Source organism: Brachyhypopomus gauderio, chromosome 14 (genome assembly GCF_052324685.1).
Source record: "Brachyhypopomus gauderio isolate BG-103 chromosome 14, BGAUD_0.2, whole genome shotgun sequence".
Classification (NCBI taxonomy): Eukaryota; Metazoa; Chordata; class Actinopteri; order Gymnotiformes; family Hypopomidae; genus Brachyhypopomus; species Brachyhypopomus gauderio.
This window is the reverse complement of record NC_135224.1, coordinates 13,009,709-13,031,103: the sequence shown is the minus strand read 5'-3', so window position 1 is coordinate 13,031,103 and position 21,395 is coordinate 13,009,709. Positions and strand designations below refer to the sequence as shown.

General features: G+C 46.9%; 2 protein-coding genes across 5 annotated transcripts in view; one reads left to right on the top strand and one right to left on the bottom strand.

Moving 5' to 3' along the window:
- prpf4ba (pre-mRNA processing factor 4Ba) overlaps positions 1 to 8,579 on the bottom strand; it is a 12,703-nt gene extending 4,124 nt beyond the window's left edge. For all 4 annotated transcript variants that reach the window (XR_013120942.1, XR_013120944.1, XR_013120943.1 and 1 more), the window contains exons 1-14: positions 8,482 to 8,579; positions 6,805 to 8,142; positions 6,402 to 6,542; positions 6,174 to 6,323; positions 5,969 to 6,050; positions 5,056 to 5,254; positions 3,482 to 3,555; positions 2,514 to 2,604; positions 2,160 to 2,307; positions 1,908 to 2,045; positions 1,617 to 1,770; positions 1,428 to 1,542; positions 354 to 505; positions 110 to 196 (exon numbers count right to left, since the gene is read on the bottom strand). Coding sequence is in view for 1 of the 4 variants with exons in the window: in XM_076972921.1 (XP_076829036.1) it covers positions 110 to 196; positions 354 to 505; positions 1,428 to 1,542; positions 1,617 to 1,770; positions 1,908 to 2,045; positions 2,160 to 2,307; positions 2,514 to 2,604; positions 3,482 to 3,555; positions 5,056 to 5,254; positions 5,969 to 6,050; positions 6,174 to 6,323; positions 6,402 to 6,542; positions 6,805 to 8,142; positions 8,482 to 8,495 (2,883 nt within the window). In the remaining 3 variants the exon portion in view is untranslated. The remainder of the gene's footprint in view (positions 1 to 109; positions 197 to 353; positions 506 to 1,427; positions 1,543 to 1,616; positions 1,771 to 1,907; positions 2,046 to 2,159; positions 2,308 to 2,513; positions 2,605 to 3,481; positions 3,556 to 5,055; positions 5,255 to 5,968; positions 6,051 to 6,173; positions 6,324 to 6,401; positions 6,543 to 6,804; positions 8,143 to 8,481) is intronic.
- LOC143475167 (uncharacterized) lies at positions 8,137 to 21,395 on the top strand. Its single transcript, XM_076972922.1, has 7 exons — positions 8,137 to 10,011; positions 10,086 to 10,791; positions 10,911 to 10,995; positions 11,155 to 11,382; positions 12,927 to 13,060; positions 20,039 to 20,162; positions 21,149 to 21,395. Exons 1-7 carry the CDS (start codon positions 9,502 to 9,504, stop codon positions 21,366 to 21,368), a joined length of 2,007 nt encoding a protein of 668 aa, XP_076829037.1. The 5' UTR covers positions 8,137 to 9,501; the 3' UTR covers positions 21,369 to 21,395.

Here is a 21,395-nt window from a genome sequence, read left to right as displayed (position 1 = left end):
GAGGGAGAAACGGAGAGAGATGCCCACCAAAAAGATGAAAAAAAGAAAAAAAAACAGCATAAAAAGAAGGAAGAAAAGATGGAAGGAATAGGAAGGAAGAGGTGCTTACCCGCTCAGTTACTTTATCTACCTCCGTGTACAAGAAGTTCAAGTTTGGATCAAAGTGCTGGTCCTTGAACAGGCCTTTCCTGATCATCTGTGAATATTTCAACAACATATTGTCTACGCCACCATGGGAAGCAGTGTGTTGGCAGAAGGTCTTCATTCCTCAGGCACGGATGATTTAACAGTAAGTAGGTAATAAACTGGCTCCTCTGAGATTAAACCAAGTATCTACTCACTGAACCACTTACCTTGTTGGGCATTTTCCCTTTAAGGTCCATGGCGAGTTTCAGCATGTGGTTGTTGGTTTTTCCGGGGAAGAGGATTTTCCCCGTGTACAGCTCGTAGAGCGTACACCCCACAGACCACATGTCGATGCCGTAGTCGTACGGCTTTCCAATGACTGCAACAGACCAAACGAACAACCAAATCTCAGTGTGTAGACACACAAATGAAGCAGACCTTCCATATAAGGAACAGAAAAAAAAATAGTTTTCATGACTTATTCAACAAAAAGTAATTTCTCTATCAAAAAGTTGAAAATCTGGAGAAGTATGTGAAGACTTTAACACTTTTAGCTAGTAGCTTGTGTCTGTTTTAGCTAGTAGCTTGTGGTTCCTCCTACAGACAATACTGTCCCAGCTTCAACTGGGATGAAGTTGATGAAGTTCCTGACTGATGGCAGGAGATTCTGGTCAAGAATTTGTGCTAGAACAGCCTCCAGAACCAGAATCTGCTATGCCAAATGATTCACCCTGAAGATCAACTTTATAGGTGAACAACTGAGCACCAGCCCAGTACGAGCACTAGCGCTAGCACACTACCCACCTTTAACCACCCAGTAACAGCCCAGTTACGGCCCAGTACAAGCACACTACCCACCTTTAACCACCCAGTAACAGCCCAGTTACGGCCCAGTACGAGCACACTACCCACCTTTAACCACCCAGTAACAGCCCAGTAACGGCCCAGTACAAGCACACTACCCACCTTTAACCACCCAGTAACAGCCCAGTTACGGCCCAGTACGAGCACACTACCCACCTTTAACCACCCAGTAACAGCCCAGTTACGGCCCAGTACGAGCACACTACCCACCTTTAACCACCCAGTAACAGCCCAGTTAAGCCCAGTACGAGCACACTACCCACCTTTAACCACCCAGTAACAGCCCAGTTAAGCCCAGTACGAGCACACTACCAGCCTTTAACCACCCAGTAACAGCCCAGTTAAGCCCAGTACGAGCACACTACCAGCCTTTAACCACCCAGTAACAGCCGAGTTACGGCCCAGTACCCATGAACAGCACCCCAGCATGGACTCACTGATCTCAGGGGCTCTGTAGAACCGGCTGACCAAATAGGGCGTGATGTCATTATCAGCAACGTGGGAGGCGGAGCCAAAGTCACAGAGCTTGAGTATGGTCTTGGACTCGTTCACCTAATGGGCGAGAGGGCGGTCAGGAGGCGTTGTGACGGACACCTGAGGGGCGTTTCAGGGTCGGGGAGCCTCACCAGGATGTTGTCGGGTTTGATGTCGGCGTGGAGGATGTTGCAGCGTTTGAGCAGTTTGAGGGCCAGGAAGAGCTGCTGGCTGTAGGAGCGCACGGCCTTGATGTGCAGCCCCACGTCCTTCCCGTACTTCTTCAAGACCTCACGCAGGTTCATGCTACAAAACACATGCACGAGTTCCTTTAAGTTCACGCTCACAGTCAGCGACGGGCACTGTAGTTACACTGGCGCCACCTTGAGGCCATGGAGGGGGTAGGTGCACACACGACGTGGAGGGTGGGGCAGTAGACTCACCTCAGTGGCTCGAACACCAGGCACAGGTGCTGCTTGTGGTAGAAGTGTCTGAAGAGCCGTAGGCAGTGGAACTTGTCGTCGGGGTCCGCGTCGTTCAGCTTCTTGAGGAAATCCAGCTCTTTGAGACCAGTCTTCTGCCTGCAGGGAAGTTCGGATGAGGTCAGAGTTCAGCGGCCATCACACGGCGAACCTCCACAACCCAGTGATGCCGATACTGTCATTTCAGTGGTCTACCGCTACGAGGTCACTCACATGAGCTCATTGTTGCGTATAATCTTCACAGCCACGTCCTGACTGGCTCGGGCCAGGTCTCTGGCACGGACCACATTACTGAACACACCCTGGCCAGTGTAGCCATACACGTCATAGCGCTTGTCCAACATCTCACCGATGTTCACCCCTAAACACAAGACAACACCACGCATGGCCTTTGAGAAGAGCTGCTTATCATACTGGTACATTGTTGCACCATAATAACAGAGTAGCTGTTAAAAACACGCACACGTGCACACACACACACACACACACACACACACACACACACACACACACACACAGAGCTAGGTGACCCAAGAGGTGACTTAAACACTCGTATATGCAGCTTACGGTAATATCCCTCTGCATCTGTCCAGTTGTCTCTGAGGCTCGGGTTCTCCTTGAAGTCCCGCCCAACGCCTGCTGCTCGGAGCCTGGCGCTCTGAAGAGAAAAGTGTGGACAGGATGACAGGTCAGTAGAACAGTGATCCAACACGGTCATGACAGGAACAACAACGAACAACCCAATGTCATCATGACAGAGCGGTGAAACAACATCACCTCATCATCCCACTATTGTGGGCTAATTACATCATCAAAACCATGTACTTCTCAAAAACACCGCAAGGCATTTTAATATCAATTCTTCTGTTTTATCCGTGTTCCAGGATCCTGGTATTCTGCTGCGTGAGAGAAAACCTCCTTCCAGAGGGAGGCAGTGAGAAACCTGGAGATCTCACTGAGACGTAATAAGCACAATACAGTATCACTGTCAGTGATGGGGTTTGTTTCAGGAGGGCACATGACCAGAGAGGCTATGAGGAAGACCAGAGAGGCTATGAGGAAGACAGGCTAGGGCTACAGAGTATGGAGCAGGTGCACACTAATCACTACTGTGTGGTCTGCACTTAAAGACGTCTCACGCACAAAAAGCAAAACTGCCCGTTAAGACAATTTCACAGGCTTTCCAAATAGCCAAATCACAGACTACAGATTACAGACTTGCTCTGCCTTTAACCACAAGACGTCACACACACGTTCAGTCACATTGAAAGTCATATGACAAATCCAGTGGTCTCAATATGACAAATGGCCTGCAAACTCACTGCACACCTAATAAGTCTAATAAGTCTGTCAGACAGTATGGAGGGCTTCATGTTACCTGAACAGGCAAAGGCAGAAAGAGAAAGACAAGTGTGTGTGCACAGTGAGGCAACACTCCCTGCACAGATCCTCTTACGCACTCAACTGTACTTAAGCGCTCAGGCATGGAAAGGCACGAGACCGTGCAACGAAAAACCACCTGCATGGCCACTCACGTCAAAGTACGCAGCAAACGTGTCATCCGACTCTGTAAACATGTCAGGAGCCGAAGGCTTCTTCGGATTAGCCCCTGGGGACAAAAACAACAGGAAACATCACCTTTCTAAAAGGCTAAATGTACTCCTCTGAAGGCAGTTAACACCATGTACTGTCTCATTGAAACTGTAGTTAATGATGTGAACCATCTCACTGAAAAGGTAGTTAAAGATATGTACCATCTCTCTGAAACGGTAGTTAACGATGTATGCCATCTTGCTGAAACAGTAGTTAACAATGTGTACCATCTCTTTGAAAAGGTAATTAATGACCTGTACTGTCTCTCTGAAACAGTAGTTAACAATGTGTACCATCTCTCTGAAACTGTAAAGTTAACGATATGTACTGTCTCTCTGAAACGGTAGTTAACGATGTGCACCATCTCTCTGAAACGGTAATTAATGACCTGTACTGTCTCTCTGAAACAGTAGTTAACGATGTGTACCGTCTCTTTGAAATGGAAGTTAGCGATGTGCACTGTCTCTCTGAAGCGGTAATTAAAGATTTGTACCGTCTCTCTGAAACGGTAGTTAACGATGTGTACCGTTTCTCTGAATCGGTAATTAACGATGTGTACCATCTCTCTCAAATGGTACTTAACAATGTGTACTGTCTCTCTGAAGCGGTAGTTAACAATATGTACCGTCTCTCTGAAGCGGTAGTTAACAATGTGTACTGTCACTCTCAAACAGTAGTTAACGATGTGTACCATCTCTCTGAATCGGTAATTAACGATGTGTACTCTCTGAATTGGTAGTTAACAATGTGTACCGTCTCTCTGAAGTGGTAGTTAACAATGTGTACCGTCTCTCTGAAGTGGTAGTTAACAATGTGTACCGTCTCTCTGAAGCGGTAGTTAACTATGTGTACCGTCTCTCTGAAGCGGTAATTAACGATGCGTACCGTCTCTCTGAAATGGTAGTTAACAATGTGTACCGTCTCTCTGAAGTGATAGTTAACAATGTGTACCGTCACTCTCAAACAGTAGTTAACGATGAGTACCATCTCTCTCCTGGGGGAGGAGATTATGCTTGTAACGTCTCTCTGAAGCGTTAATTAACGATGTGTACTGTCTCTCTGAAATGGTAGCTACCAATCTGTACCGTCTCTCTGAAGTGGTAGTTAACTATTTGTACCTTCTCTCTGAAACGGTAGTTAACAATGTGTACCGTCTCTCTGAAATGGTAGTTAGCGATGTGTACCGTCTCTCTGAAGCGGTAATTAACGATTTGTACCGTCTCTCTGAAACGGTAGTTAACGAAGTATACCGTCTCTCTGAATCGGTAATTAACGCTGTGTACCGTCTCTCTGAAATGGTAGTTAATGATGTGTTCCGTCTCTCTGAATCGGTAATTAACAATGTGTACCGTCTCTCTGAATCGGTAATTAACAATGTGCACCGTCTCTCTGAAATGGAGTTGTTAACAATGTGTACCGTCTCTCTGAATCGGTAATTAACGATGTGTACCGTCTCTCTGAAATGGTAGTTAACAATGTGTACCGTCACTCTCAAACAGTAGTTAACAATGAGTACCGTCTCTCTCCTGGGGGAGGAGATTATGCTTGGCCTTGACGTTTGCCTCAAAAGTGTCCACATTCTCCTCCTCGTAAGCCTTCACGTCAGCCGCCACACGCTCGAGAACGTCGTCCGGGGATGGGGAGCGGCAGGGCGGGCTGCTCTGAACACTGCCGCCCTCTGACCTCACACCGTCCTCGTTCACTTCTTTGTATTTCTGGATGGGTCACATGTTGCAGAGCACAGACACTGCTGAATGTTGAATGGCAGCAGTCCGTATTCAAAGGCTCTATGATAAACATTTAAAGTAAAATAAGGAGATTCCACATCATTGATTACATTAATTAAATATACTCTACATCATAGGAGAGAGGAAGTACAGTACAGGCCAAAAGTTTGGACACACTCTTGGAATTCTCTCGCTTCAAGAGGTAGTCACCTGAAATGGTTTTCAAGTGTGCCTTATCAGGGTTCATTGGTGGGAGCTCATTGAGAAAATGCCAAGAGTGTTCAAAACAGTAATCAGAGCAAAGGGTGGCTATTTTGAAGAAAATAGAATATAAAACATGTTTGCAGTTATTTCACCTTTTTTTGTTAAGTACATAACTCCACATGTGTTCTTTCATAGTTTTGATGCCTTCAGTGAATCTACAATGTAAATAGTCATGAAAATGCATTGAATGAGAAGGTGCGTCCAACCTATTGGCCTGTACTGTATTACATAGTGATGGGAAGGTGAACTTGGTGGTAGAGGAAACAGCAGGGACCACTTCTGGTTGCACACGAGTCAGGAGGCCCTGATAAGCAGCAGCTGGTGATGCCGGTTGCTGTATAGCTTACGTCTCTCAGAACATGAGATAATCATTCATACAGTGCTAATAACACTGAATACAGTGCTAATAACTCATACAGTACCATTGACATGGCTGACCTGCACAATCGCCAAACGCTGAAGTCGTCTCTGTTCAATCAGAGCTTCCTCATCTTCTTCATCGACATCGTAATCCTCCAGCCTGGATGCAGATATTATCCATATTGGTATTTAAGCACGTGCAGTAGACACTGAAGTTATAGCAGCACATCACTCATGGGGAGCAGTAATGTGTGTGTGTGTGTGTGTGTGTGTGGAGGCTCACAGCTCGTCGTCCGATTCATCCTGCTCCGCTCTCATGCCTTCAGACAGACTGCCCTTGAACTCATCCTCCATGTTCCTGTCCCTCCTCCTCCGGTCCTGCGATCCTGAACGGGGCGGGTGCCTGTGGTCAAACCGGTCCCGCCCCACAGACCTGCAACACCACCAGCTTGGCGTCAGCACCACGTCAAAAGGCTCTTGGGGATCTCACACTGCACACGCGCACACACACCTGCGTCTGGGCAGAGGGGAGCGGCTGCTGCGTCTCCGCGGAGACCGGGTCCTGCACCCGAGAGGTGAGAGGCTGGGCCTCCGTCTGGAGCGCAGGGAGGAGACCGGCCCACATCCACCTGCTTCGTCCCGACAGCGCATCCTGTGGCCCACGCAAGCACACTCAGCAGGAGATAAACACCGACAGGCCAACCGTAGGAAAATAATGACGTCACAAATGTCCTTGTGAGTAATAATGGATTATTAGAAACAAGCAATTATCATTCATGTGAAACCAAACCAGTGCAATCAGATCTAAATCTAAATCTCCACTTCAGAGAAAAATTTTTTTGCCAGAAAAATAAAAACATGATTAAAGAAAATAGAAAACGGCTGATGTAGACAGAAAATAAACAGACTCCAACCTGACAGATGAGAGTCTGTGGCGGTCGGAGTCTCTCCATCTCCTTTCTGTGGAACGTGATCGCCCCCTGCTGTCAGATGGAGATCTTTTGGGCGCAACGTGCCCATGCTTGGAGCCCCTATTGCTGCTCAGATTGGGAGGCTGTTGAGGGGAGTGACGTTCCCTGCTCCTGTACGAGGATCTGTGCTGTGCGGGACTGGGCTTCCTGTGGGGAGATCTGTGCTGTGCGGGACTGGGCTTCCTGTGGGGAGATCTGTGCTGTGCGGGACTTCTGTGTGGAGATCTGTTCTCCTTGCCTGAAGAGACTTCCTTTGAAGGAGACCTGGCTGGCATCTTCTCCCTGTCCAACTTGTGGTCAGATTCAGGGCGACTGCCTTGTTTGTCTTTGGACGTAGAGCATGCTGCCTTCTGTGCTGATGCAGGCTGGCCTGCCCCTCGGCCCCCGGGCTGTGGGACGGAAGGTGAGGAGGCTCCTTTATTCCCCCTCTCCATCTCCTCCGAACGTGACCGCCGATTCCTCTGAAGAGAATGTGGCTTCCTGGATATTACCGGAGATTTGGCAGGAGATCTGGATCTCTGACGTCTCTCTCTGGACTGCCGAACGCTGCTGGATGGTGTGATCTCTGCTGACGGGCTAAGTTCTCCTGATGGGCGAGTCCTCTCCTTGTGATTATCACCTGAGCTCGTCCTCCTCCTCCTGTCCGATTTATGCTGTCTGATGACCGCCTCTTTGGATGTACTTCTGCCGTGCCGGCCGGAACCCAGTCTGTCCATGTCTCTGCAATCGTGCTGGCTTCTCTGTGGGTCTGGAGGAGGGGGACAGCTCCCTGGTCCCTGAGCCTCCCCAGCTGTCTCCACGGTGTCTCTCTCCTCGGTGTCTCTCTCCTGCGCCCCATTGTGTGCTCTCTCCTGCATCTCACTGTCCTGGTCCGAACCAGAGTCGTATCCCTGCAGTATCAGCCCCATCCCAGACGGCACCCTCCCCTCCAGAAGCTCATTATCCAGTTCCGCCTGGATCAAGGCTCGCTGTTTCTCCAAATCCTCCAGTCTGGCGCGCTTCAGCGAGAGAATCTCGGTCACGCCCTCCACGAGACACTCGCCGTCATTCGTCTTGGAGGAATCTTGGCGTCTGTGTTTCTTGTGCTTGTGTCTGTGTTTGTGTCCGTGCTCCTTATCCTCTAGTGATGCATGCTTGTGTTTTCTGTGCTTGCTATGATGTTTGTGTTTCTTCCGCTTGTGTCTCTCCATGCTGTCACACTTCAGCTCCCCATATGTGCCAGGTCCATCGTCCTCCTCTCCAGATGCAACCCCCCTCCTGTCAAAGCTGTCCACATCATCTCTGGGCGAATACAGGGGAACAACAACAACATAAACAGTTACTAACGTTCACTACTAGAGGAACACGACAGCAGTAACTGTCGATAACTCAAGTCTAGACTGCAAAACGGTCTACAATTTCCCAGGAAGTCCGAGTAACACGAGACATCCGCTCCCAGTTCAAAATGTCCGTGCACAGCTGCCAACGACGACCAGCCGCTAGCGGACTTCCCACAACATTCTGAAGGAACCTACATTTAACGTCAAATACAGCTGTCCGACGGCACACTGTTATCGTGGGTTACACATTTATGACATGTGCTTGTGTTTATATGTACAGACGTGCGCGAAAAGCCCTTACTGGAAGTCGTTCATCGCGTCGTTAGTCAGTGTTTCCTTGTTAGCTAGCGATGATAATGGGGCCGTCCTGCTAGCCAAACAAGGCCGCGCATGCGCAGTAAGCTTAACGAGAGGTCAATTACAGGGACCGTCGTAAAATAGCAGAGTGCAACGTCACACTTGAAAACATAGATACAGTCTATAAGAGTACAAAAACATAACATCAAACAAGTACTAAAGGTTATATTTCAGATGTGTGCCAACATTGTTTGGGGTTTACCATGCCAAAACAGATAAAGTTGAACCCTTTTTACGTTCGTTCTGTTGTCAAGGATTTAAATTTGGTCCCTCCCGTCATCTTCACATCCGACATTACCTCCGTCCGTCTTTCCCGTGTGTTTCTGTTTTATCCGGCAATGAAAACGGCACAGAAAGTAACACCATTGTTATAATTCATGTATTAATGAATTCGCAGAAGATCTTGTGTTTAGTGGAGTTAATTTTGACTCCCAAGCTAACCGAATGACCCAACGAAACTGCAATTTAATGAATTTAAGCTTAAGTCTAGTTGACGTTGGCTGTCTTCCTACCTAAGCTAAGGTGTTGGGGTGTTAGGGGTGTTGGTGTTTTAGGGGTTTTGGTGTGTTAGAGGTGTTGGTGTGTTAGAGCTGATGGTGTGCTAGAGGTGTTGGTGTGTTAGAGTTGTTGGTGTTTTAGGGGTTTTGGTGTGTTACAGGTGTTGGTGTGTTAGGGGTGTTGGTGTGTTAGAGCTGATGGTGTGCTAGAGGTGTTGGTGTGTTAGAGGTGTTGGTGTGTTAGGGGCGTTGGTGTGTTAGAGGTGTTGGTGTGTTAGGGGCGTTGGTGTGTTAGAGGTGTTGGTGTGTTAGGGGCGTTGGTGTGTTAGAGGTGTTGGTGTGTTAGGGGCGTTGGTGTGTTAGGGGTGTTGGTGTGTTTGGGGTGTTGGTGTGTTAGAGGTGTTAGCTGTGGGGGCTCCCCAGGCACCGGGTGCGGGGTGTCCGCTCCCTCGGGCCCAGCGCAGAACATGGACGAGATTAAAGACTCATACCAACATATCCAGCCCGTAACGCTGCGGCTGACGGAGCACAGCGTCACATCCCGCCTGTACTGCAGTCCTGCCAAGGGCATCGACGCTCACTTGTCCGCCATGGTCGAGACCTTCTTGGTCGAGGTCTTCCGCTGTCGGCAGTGCCAATTCACCAGCAGTCAGAAAGCCAGAATCAGCAGTCACGTTACAGCGAGGCACTCCTCACCATCACCGTCACCACGCCGCCCGCTGTCCTGCCTGGAAAGAGAGGATGAGGAGAGCTTGACGGTGGGCATGAGGGTTGAGGAAGAGTCTGAGCTCGAGCAGAGCGGCTCTCCGTACGACCTCCATCCCGTCTCCAAGAACAGCGAAGACCAGATGGACATGGAGCGCATGTCATTCCTGCTCCCCATGTACGGGATGCTCCCGAACACCAGTCCTCCCCCGCACGACGTCATCCTCGGCCCCAACTCCGACGGCGGCCTTCACGTAGCACGGACGTGCGAGGTGAGTTCAACGTGAACGCTTGACAGGGCTCTCTCTCTCTTAACAGTCTCCTCATCAACTCACCTTTGGTCCAGGTCAGCACTCTGTTTGAAGAGGACAGGTGTGGAGAAGACGGCGAGGAGGAGAGCATCTTCCACCTGGAGGACCCCGGAGACGGGCTGCCCGGTCCCCTGTCTGCCACGGTGACACCTGACACCGAGGACCAGGATGAAGTGACGGCCCAGTCCGCTCATCTGATGACCCTCGGCCTGTGCCGAATCTCAAGTGCCAAATGCCCCCTTCAGTCTGCTGCCGTGCCTGAAGCGGGGCAGGACGCTTCGGACAACGTGGACGAGAAGCAGGACTTATTGCCCGCGGCTGAGGTGCTCAAGCAGTCTGAGGACGAGCTGTTGTGTGGGCTCTGCCGGGCTGCAATGCCAAATCAGGGTGTTCTGGAAGTGCATCTGAAGTGCCACGACGCCGTCCAGGGCTTCCGGTGTCCTCACTGCGGCTGGGCGGCGTCCCAGTGGCCAGACATGGCCCGTCACTGGCGGACCCATGGGAGAAAGCGGAGCGCGAAGACCCACAAGTGTGCCATCTGTCCCAGAAAGTTCAGGAGGGCAGAGTCCCGTGACTCTCACGAGAACAGGCACAAACGTCACCGTGGAGCGCAGCTGCAGGCGTCACCGCTGGGACAGTGTCCGCTGGGCCTGGAGGTGTGCTGCTCAGACAGGGAGTGGCAGCCTCACCAGCGATGCCACGTCCAGGGAGCCTTTAAATGTGTGTACTGTGATGTCACAGGTAAAACCAAATTACGCGTGATGATGTCATTAAACACAAATGATCATTACCGACATGTAGGAATGATCTCGGTTCATTTGTTTGTAAATCTTCTCTTGAATTGTTTCTTTTAATCTTAGAAAAGTCCTGGAAGAAGATACACAAACATCTTCTCAGTCATACAGAGGAGGGTGCAGGACACGTCCCGCAGACGTCTTACAGCCCGTAAGAACAGAACGAAGACATGTTGGCTCTCATGTGGCCCACGCTATTATCGCCAATCAGAGACCCGCAGGATCAGTTGACTGAACACACGTGAATCTGCATTTGCAGTCGGTCTATTTTTCTGCCTAATTCAGACTAATCTAGTTCTTGTTCACACAGAGGGCCCCTGAAGTTTGACAGTCGGACATCAACCAGTTCCCCAGAAAGTCCTGCAGGGCTGCAGCTGGAGGCATGGGGCCACGTGAGGAAGAAGAGGGTGAAGCACAAGACAGCCAGACGGAGGAAGAGAGATGAGGAGAATAGAGATGAGGAGAAGAGAGATGACGACGCGTGTGTTAAGGGCAGAAGGGGACAACGGAGAGAGTTCTGCTGCACCGTGTGTAACAGGTACCAGACAGCCGTGATACTGGTACCAGCACTAATGTTTAACAGGTACCAGACAGCCATGATACTGGTACCAGCACTAATGTTTAACGGGTACCAGACAGCCGTGATACTGGTACCAGCACTAATGTTTAACGGGTACCAGACGGCCGTGATACTGGTACCAGCACTAATGTTTAACGGGTACCAGACAGCCGTGATACTGGTACCAGCACTAATGTTTAACAGGTATCAGACGGCCATGATTCTGGTACCAGCACTAATGTTTAACGGGTATCAGACGGCCATGATTCTGGTACCAGACCCTGTATGTCTGACTGTGGTTGTGTCTGACTGTGTTGGTAGGACGTTCTCCACCAAGCAGACCCTGTATGTCTGACTGTGGTTGTGTCTGACTATGTCTGAATGTGGTTGTGTCTGACTGTGTTGGTAGGACATTCTCCACCAAGCAGACCCTGTATGTCTGACTGTGGTTGTGTCTGACTGTGGTTGTGTCTGACTATGTCTGAATGTGGTTGTCTCTGACTGTGTTGGCAGGTCGTTCTCCACCAAGCAGACCCTGTATGTCTGACTGTGGTTGTGTCTGATTGTGTTGGTAGGACGTTCTCCACCAAGCAGACCCTGTATGTCTGACTGTGGTTGTGTCTGACTGTTGGCAGGTCGTTCTCCACCAAGCCGACCCTGTATGTCTGACTGTGGTTGTGTCTGACTGTGGTTGTGTCTGACTGTGTTGGTAGGACGTTCTCCACCAAGCTGACCCTGTATGTCTGTGTTGGCAGGTTGTTCTCCACCAAGCAGACCCTGTATGTCTGACTGTGGTTGTGTCTGACTGTGTTGGTAGGACGCTCTCCACCAAGCAGACCCTGTATGTCTGACTGGTTGTGTCTGACTGTGGTTGTGTCTGACTATGTCTGAATGTGGTTGTGTCTGACTGTGTTGGTAGGACATTCTCCACCAAGCAGACCCTGTATGTCTGACTGTGGTTGTGTCTGACTGTGGTTGTGTCTGACTATGTCTGAATGTGGTTGTCTCTGACTGTGTTGGCAGGTCGTTCTCCACCAAGCAGACCCTGTATGTCTGACTGTGGTTGTGTCTGACTGTGTTGGTAGGACGTTCTCCACCAAGCTGACCCTGTATGTCTGTGTTGGCAGGTCGTTCTCCACCAAGCAGACCCTGTATGTCTGACTGTGGTTGTGTCTGACTGTGTCTGTGGTTGTGTCTGACTGTGTTGGCAGGTCGTTCTCTACCAAGCTGACCCTGTATGTCTGACTGTGGTTGTGTCTGACTGTGTTGGCAGGTCGTTCTCCACCAAGCAGACCCTGTATGTCTGTGTTGGCAGGTCGTTCTCCACCAAGCAGACCCTGTATGTCTGACTGTGGTTGTGTCTGACTGTGTTGGCAGGTCGTTCTCCACCAAGCCGACCCTGTATGTCTGACTGGTTGTGTCTGACTGTGTTGGCAGGTCATTCTCCACCAAGCAAACCCTGTATGTCTGACTGGTTGTGTCTGACTGTGTCTGACGGTGGTTGTGTCTGACTGTGTTGGCAGGACGTTCTCCACCAAGCTGACCCTGCGACGTCACATGGGCATCCACCAGGGGCTCAAGCCCTTCACGTGCCCCCACTGCAACTACTGCACGCGGCTGAAAGCTTCACTGGTCCAACACCTGCGTGTGCACACAGGTACAGCACCACCACCTGTTCAGAGGGTCACAGGGTCAAGTCCCACAGGACTGTCAGACCCAAACACTTTTAACAAGGGAAATGTGGTATTAAATTCCTATAAACATACTCTAAATACTAACACGAGGAAGCATATCAAAATCTTGAAAATTAAAATTATAAATTGGTGATTTGTACTTGTGGCTGAATATCGTCTTTTATTACCAATATCTGAGGCATCAAATCACTCTTTTTTGCTATGGTGCTTTACATTTACATTTACGGCATTTAGCTGACGCTCTTATCTAGAGCAACTTACAAAGTGCTTTGCTTCTGATCACAGAATTCATCCTAGGTAATAGTACGGCTAGGCCAGAATTCAAGACACCATTGAGTCAGACTACTACTAAACTACATGAGTCAATATCATTACCTAGTGTTTTGCAAGTTAGGCATTTGCCAAGAAGCACAAATAACCATAGACAGACATACAATTTAAGAACAACGGCAAGTGGTATCAGATGAGTTAGTGCTCTGGTAAGAACACAACAAACAGGTGAGTCTTCAGTCTACGCTTGAAGATAGCAATAGACTCTGCAGTCCTAGCAGCTAATGGAAGATTGTTCCACCATCTTGGAGCCAGGACGGAGAATAGTCTGGAGCTTTGTCTTCCATGAGACTTTAAGCATGGAGTTTCAAGTCGAGCCAAGCTTGAGGTTCTAATCGCTTTGACTCTAATCGCTCTAAAACATAACCTCCCCTAAAGCCATCAGAACCACTTGGGTAACTGACACTTAAACATGATCCCTGTCCATAGTTCATTATATGTTGGTAGATCTTAGGAAATCCTAATTGCATTAACATTGAGGCCCTTCGGACTAGAACCGGGTGGAACCACCTGAAGTTGCAGGAGCAGAGCTTCGATCTGCTGTGTTTCTGCAGCGTTCCCAGTTTGGGAGTGAAGGTTCTCCTGCCAGATTTGGTTAGTCAGGTTGGTTGGATGACGATGGTGCGATGGTGTACTGCAGGGATACAGTACACAGTACAGTACAGATGGTTCTGTCCTGGGTGGTGTCCTCTCTCCCCTCCATGCCCCTGACTCAGTCCCCCAGGGGGGTGTGGCTTCTAAGAGTTGGGGGCCTGTGTCTGTGTTAAGTGTAAAGGGACCTTGAGTATATTGAAATGCGACATGCTCACTGGGGACTCAGACGCTTGTAAAGCTGCTTTATGACAACAACTGTTGTAAAAAGTGCTATATAAATACATTTTGATTTGATTATATACATAAATGTAACTTCATTTCATCACTTAGCAAGGGACACACACACACACACACACACACACATGTGTATATATATTAGTGGTGGGCCGTTAACGGCGGTCGTTAATTTGATAATCTTATCGGGCGATATAAAAATTATCGCCGTTAATCTATTCTTAAAGTTCGGTTGGGAACTGGGTCAAAATGGGTAAGCAAACTATGATGACTTTCAACTTGATAGTTTAGCTCGGCTGTATTCCTAACCAGATTGCACAGTAGGGGCGAGAACTAGTTTTCAAACCTGTGAATTACAAATCGTACGTGTTTACATGGATGCAGCAGGGCCGGCGCTAGGGGGGGGGCAGAGGGGGGCATTGCCCCCCCAAGCACAATGCAAGCAACGGCTTTTTTTATTACCTCTGAACCAATCACAAAAATGCATTTTGCTTTACAGCGTGAAGATATTTCCTTTCTTATTCCTGATTGGCTCTTTGAGTCATATAAAAATCGGCAGACCGCCCCAAACGGTTCAGTTCGGCAGTATATGTTCTGTTAGTGTGAGTGAAAGACAGGTATACTGGTAAACACTCTTCTGAGTTTAAACTGACTTCCACATGGTAATATTTGCTTAACTGTGGTTTTTCGTTGCTTTAATGTTACTCACCTCTTACATAGGTGTTGCTTAAATTATTTTATTAGCCGTTAGCGGTTAGGCTAACTTGGTTCTCCTAAACCTGCGCGAACGTCGGAAGCGTTTAAATACTTGCCGCGCAGTGTTGTCCGAAACGATATGTGGTAATAAAAAACAGGGGAATGAACATTTACCTGAAGAATTTTAATGTTGCTTTTTCAGATTTGAAAAGTGCTGGAATTTAGGCTAAAGTACTTGAAAATGTTGAAATTGTAACTACTTCGTTTCACAACAAATATCTGTCTGAATGAACAGTTCTCTTGTATTACGTTAACAAATACAAGCCTCTTGTAATTCCAGGACGAAACATGAGAGAACGTGAAGACGTTAAGATTGGGCGTTTTGAAAGTGTGATTAAAAAAGCGAATTATTTTGAGTATATGTATAAATATTTAACTTAATTAAGTTTAACGTGCTGAGAAATATTGAACTGGACCTTTAAAGTGAGGTACAAGTGCTTTAATTCCACCTTGTATATGTGTATGAACCCGGCAAACATGACATTGTTCATTGCGCTGAGGCGCGGCGCGCGCGAAGTTGCAAAATTCGAGAGGTGCACGACAGCGCGCGAGGCTGCTCTTTCCCCCGTGCAAGCCGTTGCGGCTCATGGTTTAAACCACATATGTCAAAGTCAAGGCCCGCGAGCCAGATCCGGCCCGCGAATTGATTATTTATGGCCCCCTGGATGATATTGAATTACTATTGGAACCGGCCCGCAGGCCACAGCCGCCCGATGGTGTTTTGTACGCAAACACTACATTCCCCACAATGCAACGGTAGCCCGCGAAGTCAATGCAGCGCGAAGCGTCGCGAGGGTCCGCGCGGCGAAAATGACGTAATCGCAGTGGCTCCGCCAGCGCAATGAACAGTCATGTTTGCAGGGTTCATACACCTTTATAAGGTGGAATTCAAGCACTTGTACGTCACTTTAAAGGTCCATTTCAATATTTTCCAGCACGTTAAACTTAAATATGTTAAATATTTATACATATACTCGAAATGATTCGAAATAATTCGCTTTTTATTCACATTATTTAATGGTTGTTTATTTTCCCCAATCTTAACGTCTTCACGTTCTCTCATGTTTCGTCCTGGAATTACAAGAGGCTCGTATTTATTAACGTAATACAAGAGAACTGTTCAATCAGACAGATATTTGTTGTGAAACGAAGTAGTTACAATTTAAAACATTTTCAAGTACTTTGCAGCACTTTTCAAACCTGCAACACAAAGCAACATTAAAATTCGGAGTCGCGCACTATGGTCACTCGCGAAAGTATAAACCTAAATCAGCAGTCAGAGCAGACATCAACGTTCAGCTATCCCCCTTCTCAAAAATGACTAAACGTAAGGTGGACACTGAGAACGGGTTTCAAGCCAGGTGGGAGGCAGAGTACATGTTCACGGAGGTAAAAGGTAAACCTGTGTGTCTTCATGTGATTTTTCTTTGAAGGAAGTTTGCTTTTATCTGTTTGCCTGTTGAAAAATGTTTTCACTTGAAATTACTGACAGATCCATAAGAAAATAGTGCTTTATTCATTTAAGCATTAAATAATAAACACTGTGTTAGGTCTTGGTTCAATAGGCTATGTGCAATCATTTCAATATGTTTTAATAAACATTGAACCAGTCCGGCCCTCGGCTTGTAGCAAATTTGGTTTTTTGGCCCTCTGTGTTTTTGACTTTGACATCCCTGGTTTAAACTATTCCTCGCCATCACAGCCAGTATTGTTATACTGTGCATAAATACCGCATTGTACCAGTACGTTTCATAAAATCAATAAAAACTTCAATACTTTACCAGATTTTTTACCATTAAAGTGCAGTAGATAGATTTCTTATTTTATGTACTTTCATATTTTTTTCTTTTTCAAAATAGAAATGTGACGAATACTCCCTTTTATAACAGAATTTGTATTCTTTTGTTTTCTTTATATTTTAATTTCCCAGTAATATAAATATTCTCACTCATTCCTATTTCCATGTTTGAATATTCTCAGTCTGTGTATAGGTACATTTGTCAGCCTTTCAAGAAATAGAGTTGTTCTATTAGTAATGGCAGTATTGAAATGAAATACAATTAGATAATCTTTGTTCTCCATTTACATAATCAACATGTATTTTTTAATCATTGTGTTTTAAGTTTTAAGTTCGAAAATGTGCATTTTTATTTCTTTACCTAATACATCACTTTAAGCCAGTATCAATAGTCATCATTCATGCACAAATCAAGCCTTGAATATATTTCTGGCTTCATAAACATGACTATCAACATGCCCCCTCATTATGTTTTACTGCCCCCCCCAAGCAAAGCAGTCCAGAACCGGGGCTGGGATGCAGCCACGAAGTCGCCAGGTTTGCTTCATGGAAAATTCATTTTTAGGAACTAGGGATGCAAATGATTAATCGACTTTCGATTAATTGTCGATTAAGAAGTTACTCGATCAAAATGTATTAATCACGATTAATCATTAGAGAGCGCTCCTGTATTAACTTGAACAGAGCGTAAGAACGAGAGGTGAACACGTGTCGCGAAAGACCAGAGTGGAAAACAAAATGAAGCGGGCGAAAAGACGTGCGGTGTGGGACCATTTTGAAGCGTGTTCGGGAAACGAGGCAGAAACTGCGTAATCCAGAAAATCCCAAGGAGGGAAACTTTATTTTCCACGCAACTCAAACGATAGCTTCCCCTCCCTTGGCGCGCGCAGGCGCCGCTCTCCCAGTGTCACTTAAAGGGCCAAGTGCCTGTCTGTTAGGGAATTCGCTGCGAGGAGTAGTAGTCGCTACAATTTCAACATTGTTAATTTAGGCAAAGAAGTCAAATGTTCTGTGTGTAATGCGGTATTGAAGTACAACAGTTCCACTAGCTCACTCAATTATCATTTGAACACCATGCATGCAGCTGTCCTGCATATCACCAGTGCACCTGGTCAACCTAAAATCACAGCTACACTGGGAAGGCGAGCGTTTTCGAAGCTCGCTACAAAAAAATACGAGTGAGCTAAAAACAAAGCTATCTACTGCTACTACTGTAGCCCTTACAACAGATTGTTGGACGGCTCTAACAACAGAAAGTTACATTACCGTGACGTGCCACTACACTGACGAGAACTGGCAGCTAAAATCTGCAGTGCTGATTACGACGAACATGTCGGATAGACACACCGCTGACAGTTTAACTGACAAGCTCAATGATGTTGTGGAAACTTGGGCACTCTCCGGTCACGTTACAGCATGTGTTCACTACAAAGCTAGAAACATTGTCCAAACATGGGCTCAATAATATTCTGTTTGGCTCTCTATTTAATTTCTTCTTTTTTTTAAACATTTTTTTTTATGTCTAATGTTTCAAATTGAACTGAGCCAGTCCTTAATTTATTCCTTTTTTAAAATGAAAGAATGTATTTTGTTATACCATAAAAATTTCCTCATGCATAATTACTTGAGCAATATATAATATAATACAATATAATTATCATAATATTATATATACTTTTTGAACAAAGTGTTTTAACTACACTGCTCAAAAAAATAAAGGGAACACTTAAACAACACAATGTAACTCCAAGTCATCCACACTTCGTGTTCAGATAGGAAGCAGCACTGATTGTGAATCAATTTCAACTGCTCTTGTGCAAATGGAACAGACAACATGTAGAAATGAGAGATTTTCAACTGATTTCAAAGATTTTTATTAATTGAGATCTAGGATGTGTTATTTTAGTGTTCCCTTAATTTTTTTGAGCAGTATATTTAGCTGATATTTTTAAAAGCCCTATTGAAACACTGAAATTCAGGTGAAAAACGCCGCTTATCGATTAATCGAAAGTCGATCGATAAGATCAGTCAACTAACGATTAATGAATTAATCGATAATTTGCATCCCTATTAGGAACGTAAAGTGTTACCGGAGCGGAACTGGGAGCGGTCGTTTTCTGCATGGTCCTAGCGCTAGATACGTCGCTATTTAAATATTTCTTTTTATTAACCGTTAAAACTGCAGAGGACCAAAACCGGCTTTTGAAAAAGTCCTCCCCAAATTACGTCCATGAGGTTAAATGTACTAAATGTTGGCTTACATTTCAAATATCATGTTTAGCTGAATAAACATGTTATCAACCCCTTTTAATGTACAGTATGTAGGCATACAAATTCATGTTTAACTGAATAAACCGTTGAACACAAGTAGCCTACATTTTTATTGAGCATGTTTTTCTTCAAATATCAAAGTAGAACAGCTTTCTCAAGCAGTCATTGATGCATTTTGGAAACAGGAGATGAGCCCCTGGTCTAATGCATCCTCTGTATTAAGAAACCCTATCTCAAAAACTGACTTTTAGTCATTACTTGGGTAGCACGCATATGAGCCATTTTAATATAGATTAATCTAGATTAATCCAGATTAATTTCAAGATTTCAGTGAGATTAATCTAGATTAAAAAAATTAATCTATGCCCACCCCTAATATATATATATTTATATATAGACAGTATATGCTGTCTCTACAGCAGTAGAAGACACACACACACACACACACACACACACACACACACACACACACACACACACACACACACACAGAACAGGTTGTTCAGAGTTTGATGAAGCATGTTTTTCATGGTAGTGTTACAGTACAAATGTAAATCTGTGTCCCCCCATCAGACTTTATCTTGGATTATAATTTATCAAATTTTGAAAGAAAATCTCCTTATATATTCAAGTAAACATGCATTTTCTTCTACTGCTAGGTGATGTTCTAAGACTTCTATTTTATACTTTATGTGTTACCCTTTTGCCCCTGTGGGTGAATTGTGGCATGAGTGGGTTGTTAAGAGATGTTTCCCACAGCTCCATGGCAGCCGCAGGAAGACAGACAGGCCTGTCAGGTCTGCAGCTGCCCTCTGACACGCTGCTGCACACACACGTAACACACACTCTAATGGGCTCGGCTTCGGGAGACCAGTTCCCAGGCGAAGGTTGCCATGGCGTTTGGCTTCATTCAGGGGAGAATTTCAGAAAGTCTATTTTCTCCCCTGTGTTTCTCTAGGTGAGAAGCCTTACAAGTGTCCCCACTGTCCCTACGCATCCATAGACAGGAGCTCCCTACGACGGCACTCACGAACACACACGCACGAGAAGCCTTATCACTGCCAGTACTGTCCCTACAGCAGGTAAACACACACACACTCACGAACACACACACACACACACACACACACACACACACACACACACGAGAAGCCTTATCACTGCCAGTACTGTCCCTACAGCAGGTAAACACACACACATACACACACACTCACGAACACACACACACACGAGAAACCTTATCATTGCCAGTACTGTCCCTACAGCAGGTAAACACACACACACACACACACACACACACGAGAAGCCTTGTCACTGCCAGTACTGTCCCTACAGCAGGTAAACACATACACACACACTCACGAACACACACACACACGAGAAACCTTATCATTGCCAGTACTGTCCCTACAGCAGGTACACACACACACACACACACACACACACACACACACACACACGAGAAGCCTTATCACTGCCAGTACTGTCCTTACAGCAGGTACACACAGACACACACACACACACGAGAAACCTTATCATTGCCAGTACTGTCCCTACAGCAGGTACACACACACACACACACACACACACACGAGAAGCCTTATCACTGCCAGTACTGTCCTTACAGCAGGTACACACACACACACACGAGAAACCTTATCATTGCCAGTACTGTCCCTACAGCAGGTACACACACACACACACACACACACACACACACACACACACACACGAGAAGCCTTATCACTGCCAGTACTGTCCTTACAGCAAGTAAACACACACACAGGAGAAGCCTTATAGCATCCAGTACTGTTCCTACAGAAGGTAGACACACACATACACACACACACACACACACTGCCCTACCATTACCAGCCCTGAACAGACAGCTGGGGTGTGTGTCGTTGGTGTGTGCTGAGCTAACCCTGTCCCTCCCTCCTCTGCCCCGCCCCTGCCCCTCCTCCGCCCCGCCCCGCCCCTCCTCCGCCCCGCCCCGCCCCGCCCCTCCTCCGCCCCTGCCCCTCCTCCGCCCCGCCCCTCCTCCGCCCCGCCCCTCCTCTCCTGGCAGCATTCAGAAGAAGAGCCTGACCCTCCACTCTCGGCGTCACCACACTGGCGAGGCGTTTGCCTGCCCGCTGTGCCAGTACACCACGCCGGACCGCCAGCTGCTCCGCCGACACACGCACAGACACCACCCGTCTGACTCCGCCCACACGCCAAGGGCTGACCCGCCACCCAGCGCCCACAGTGGGCCTGTCAAACGACCACGCACCTCCAAAACATCCTAACTGCTAATAAACCCTGCACAGTTTTTA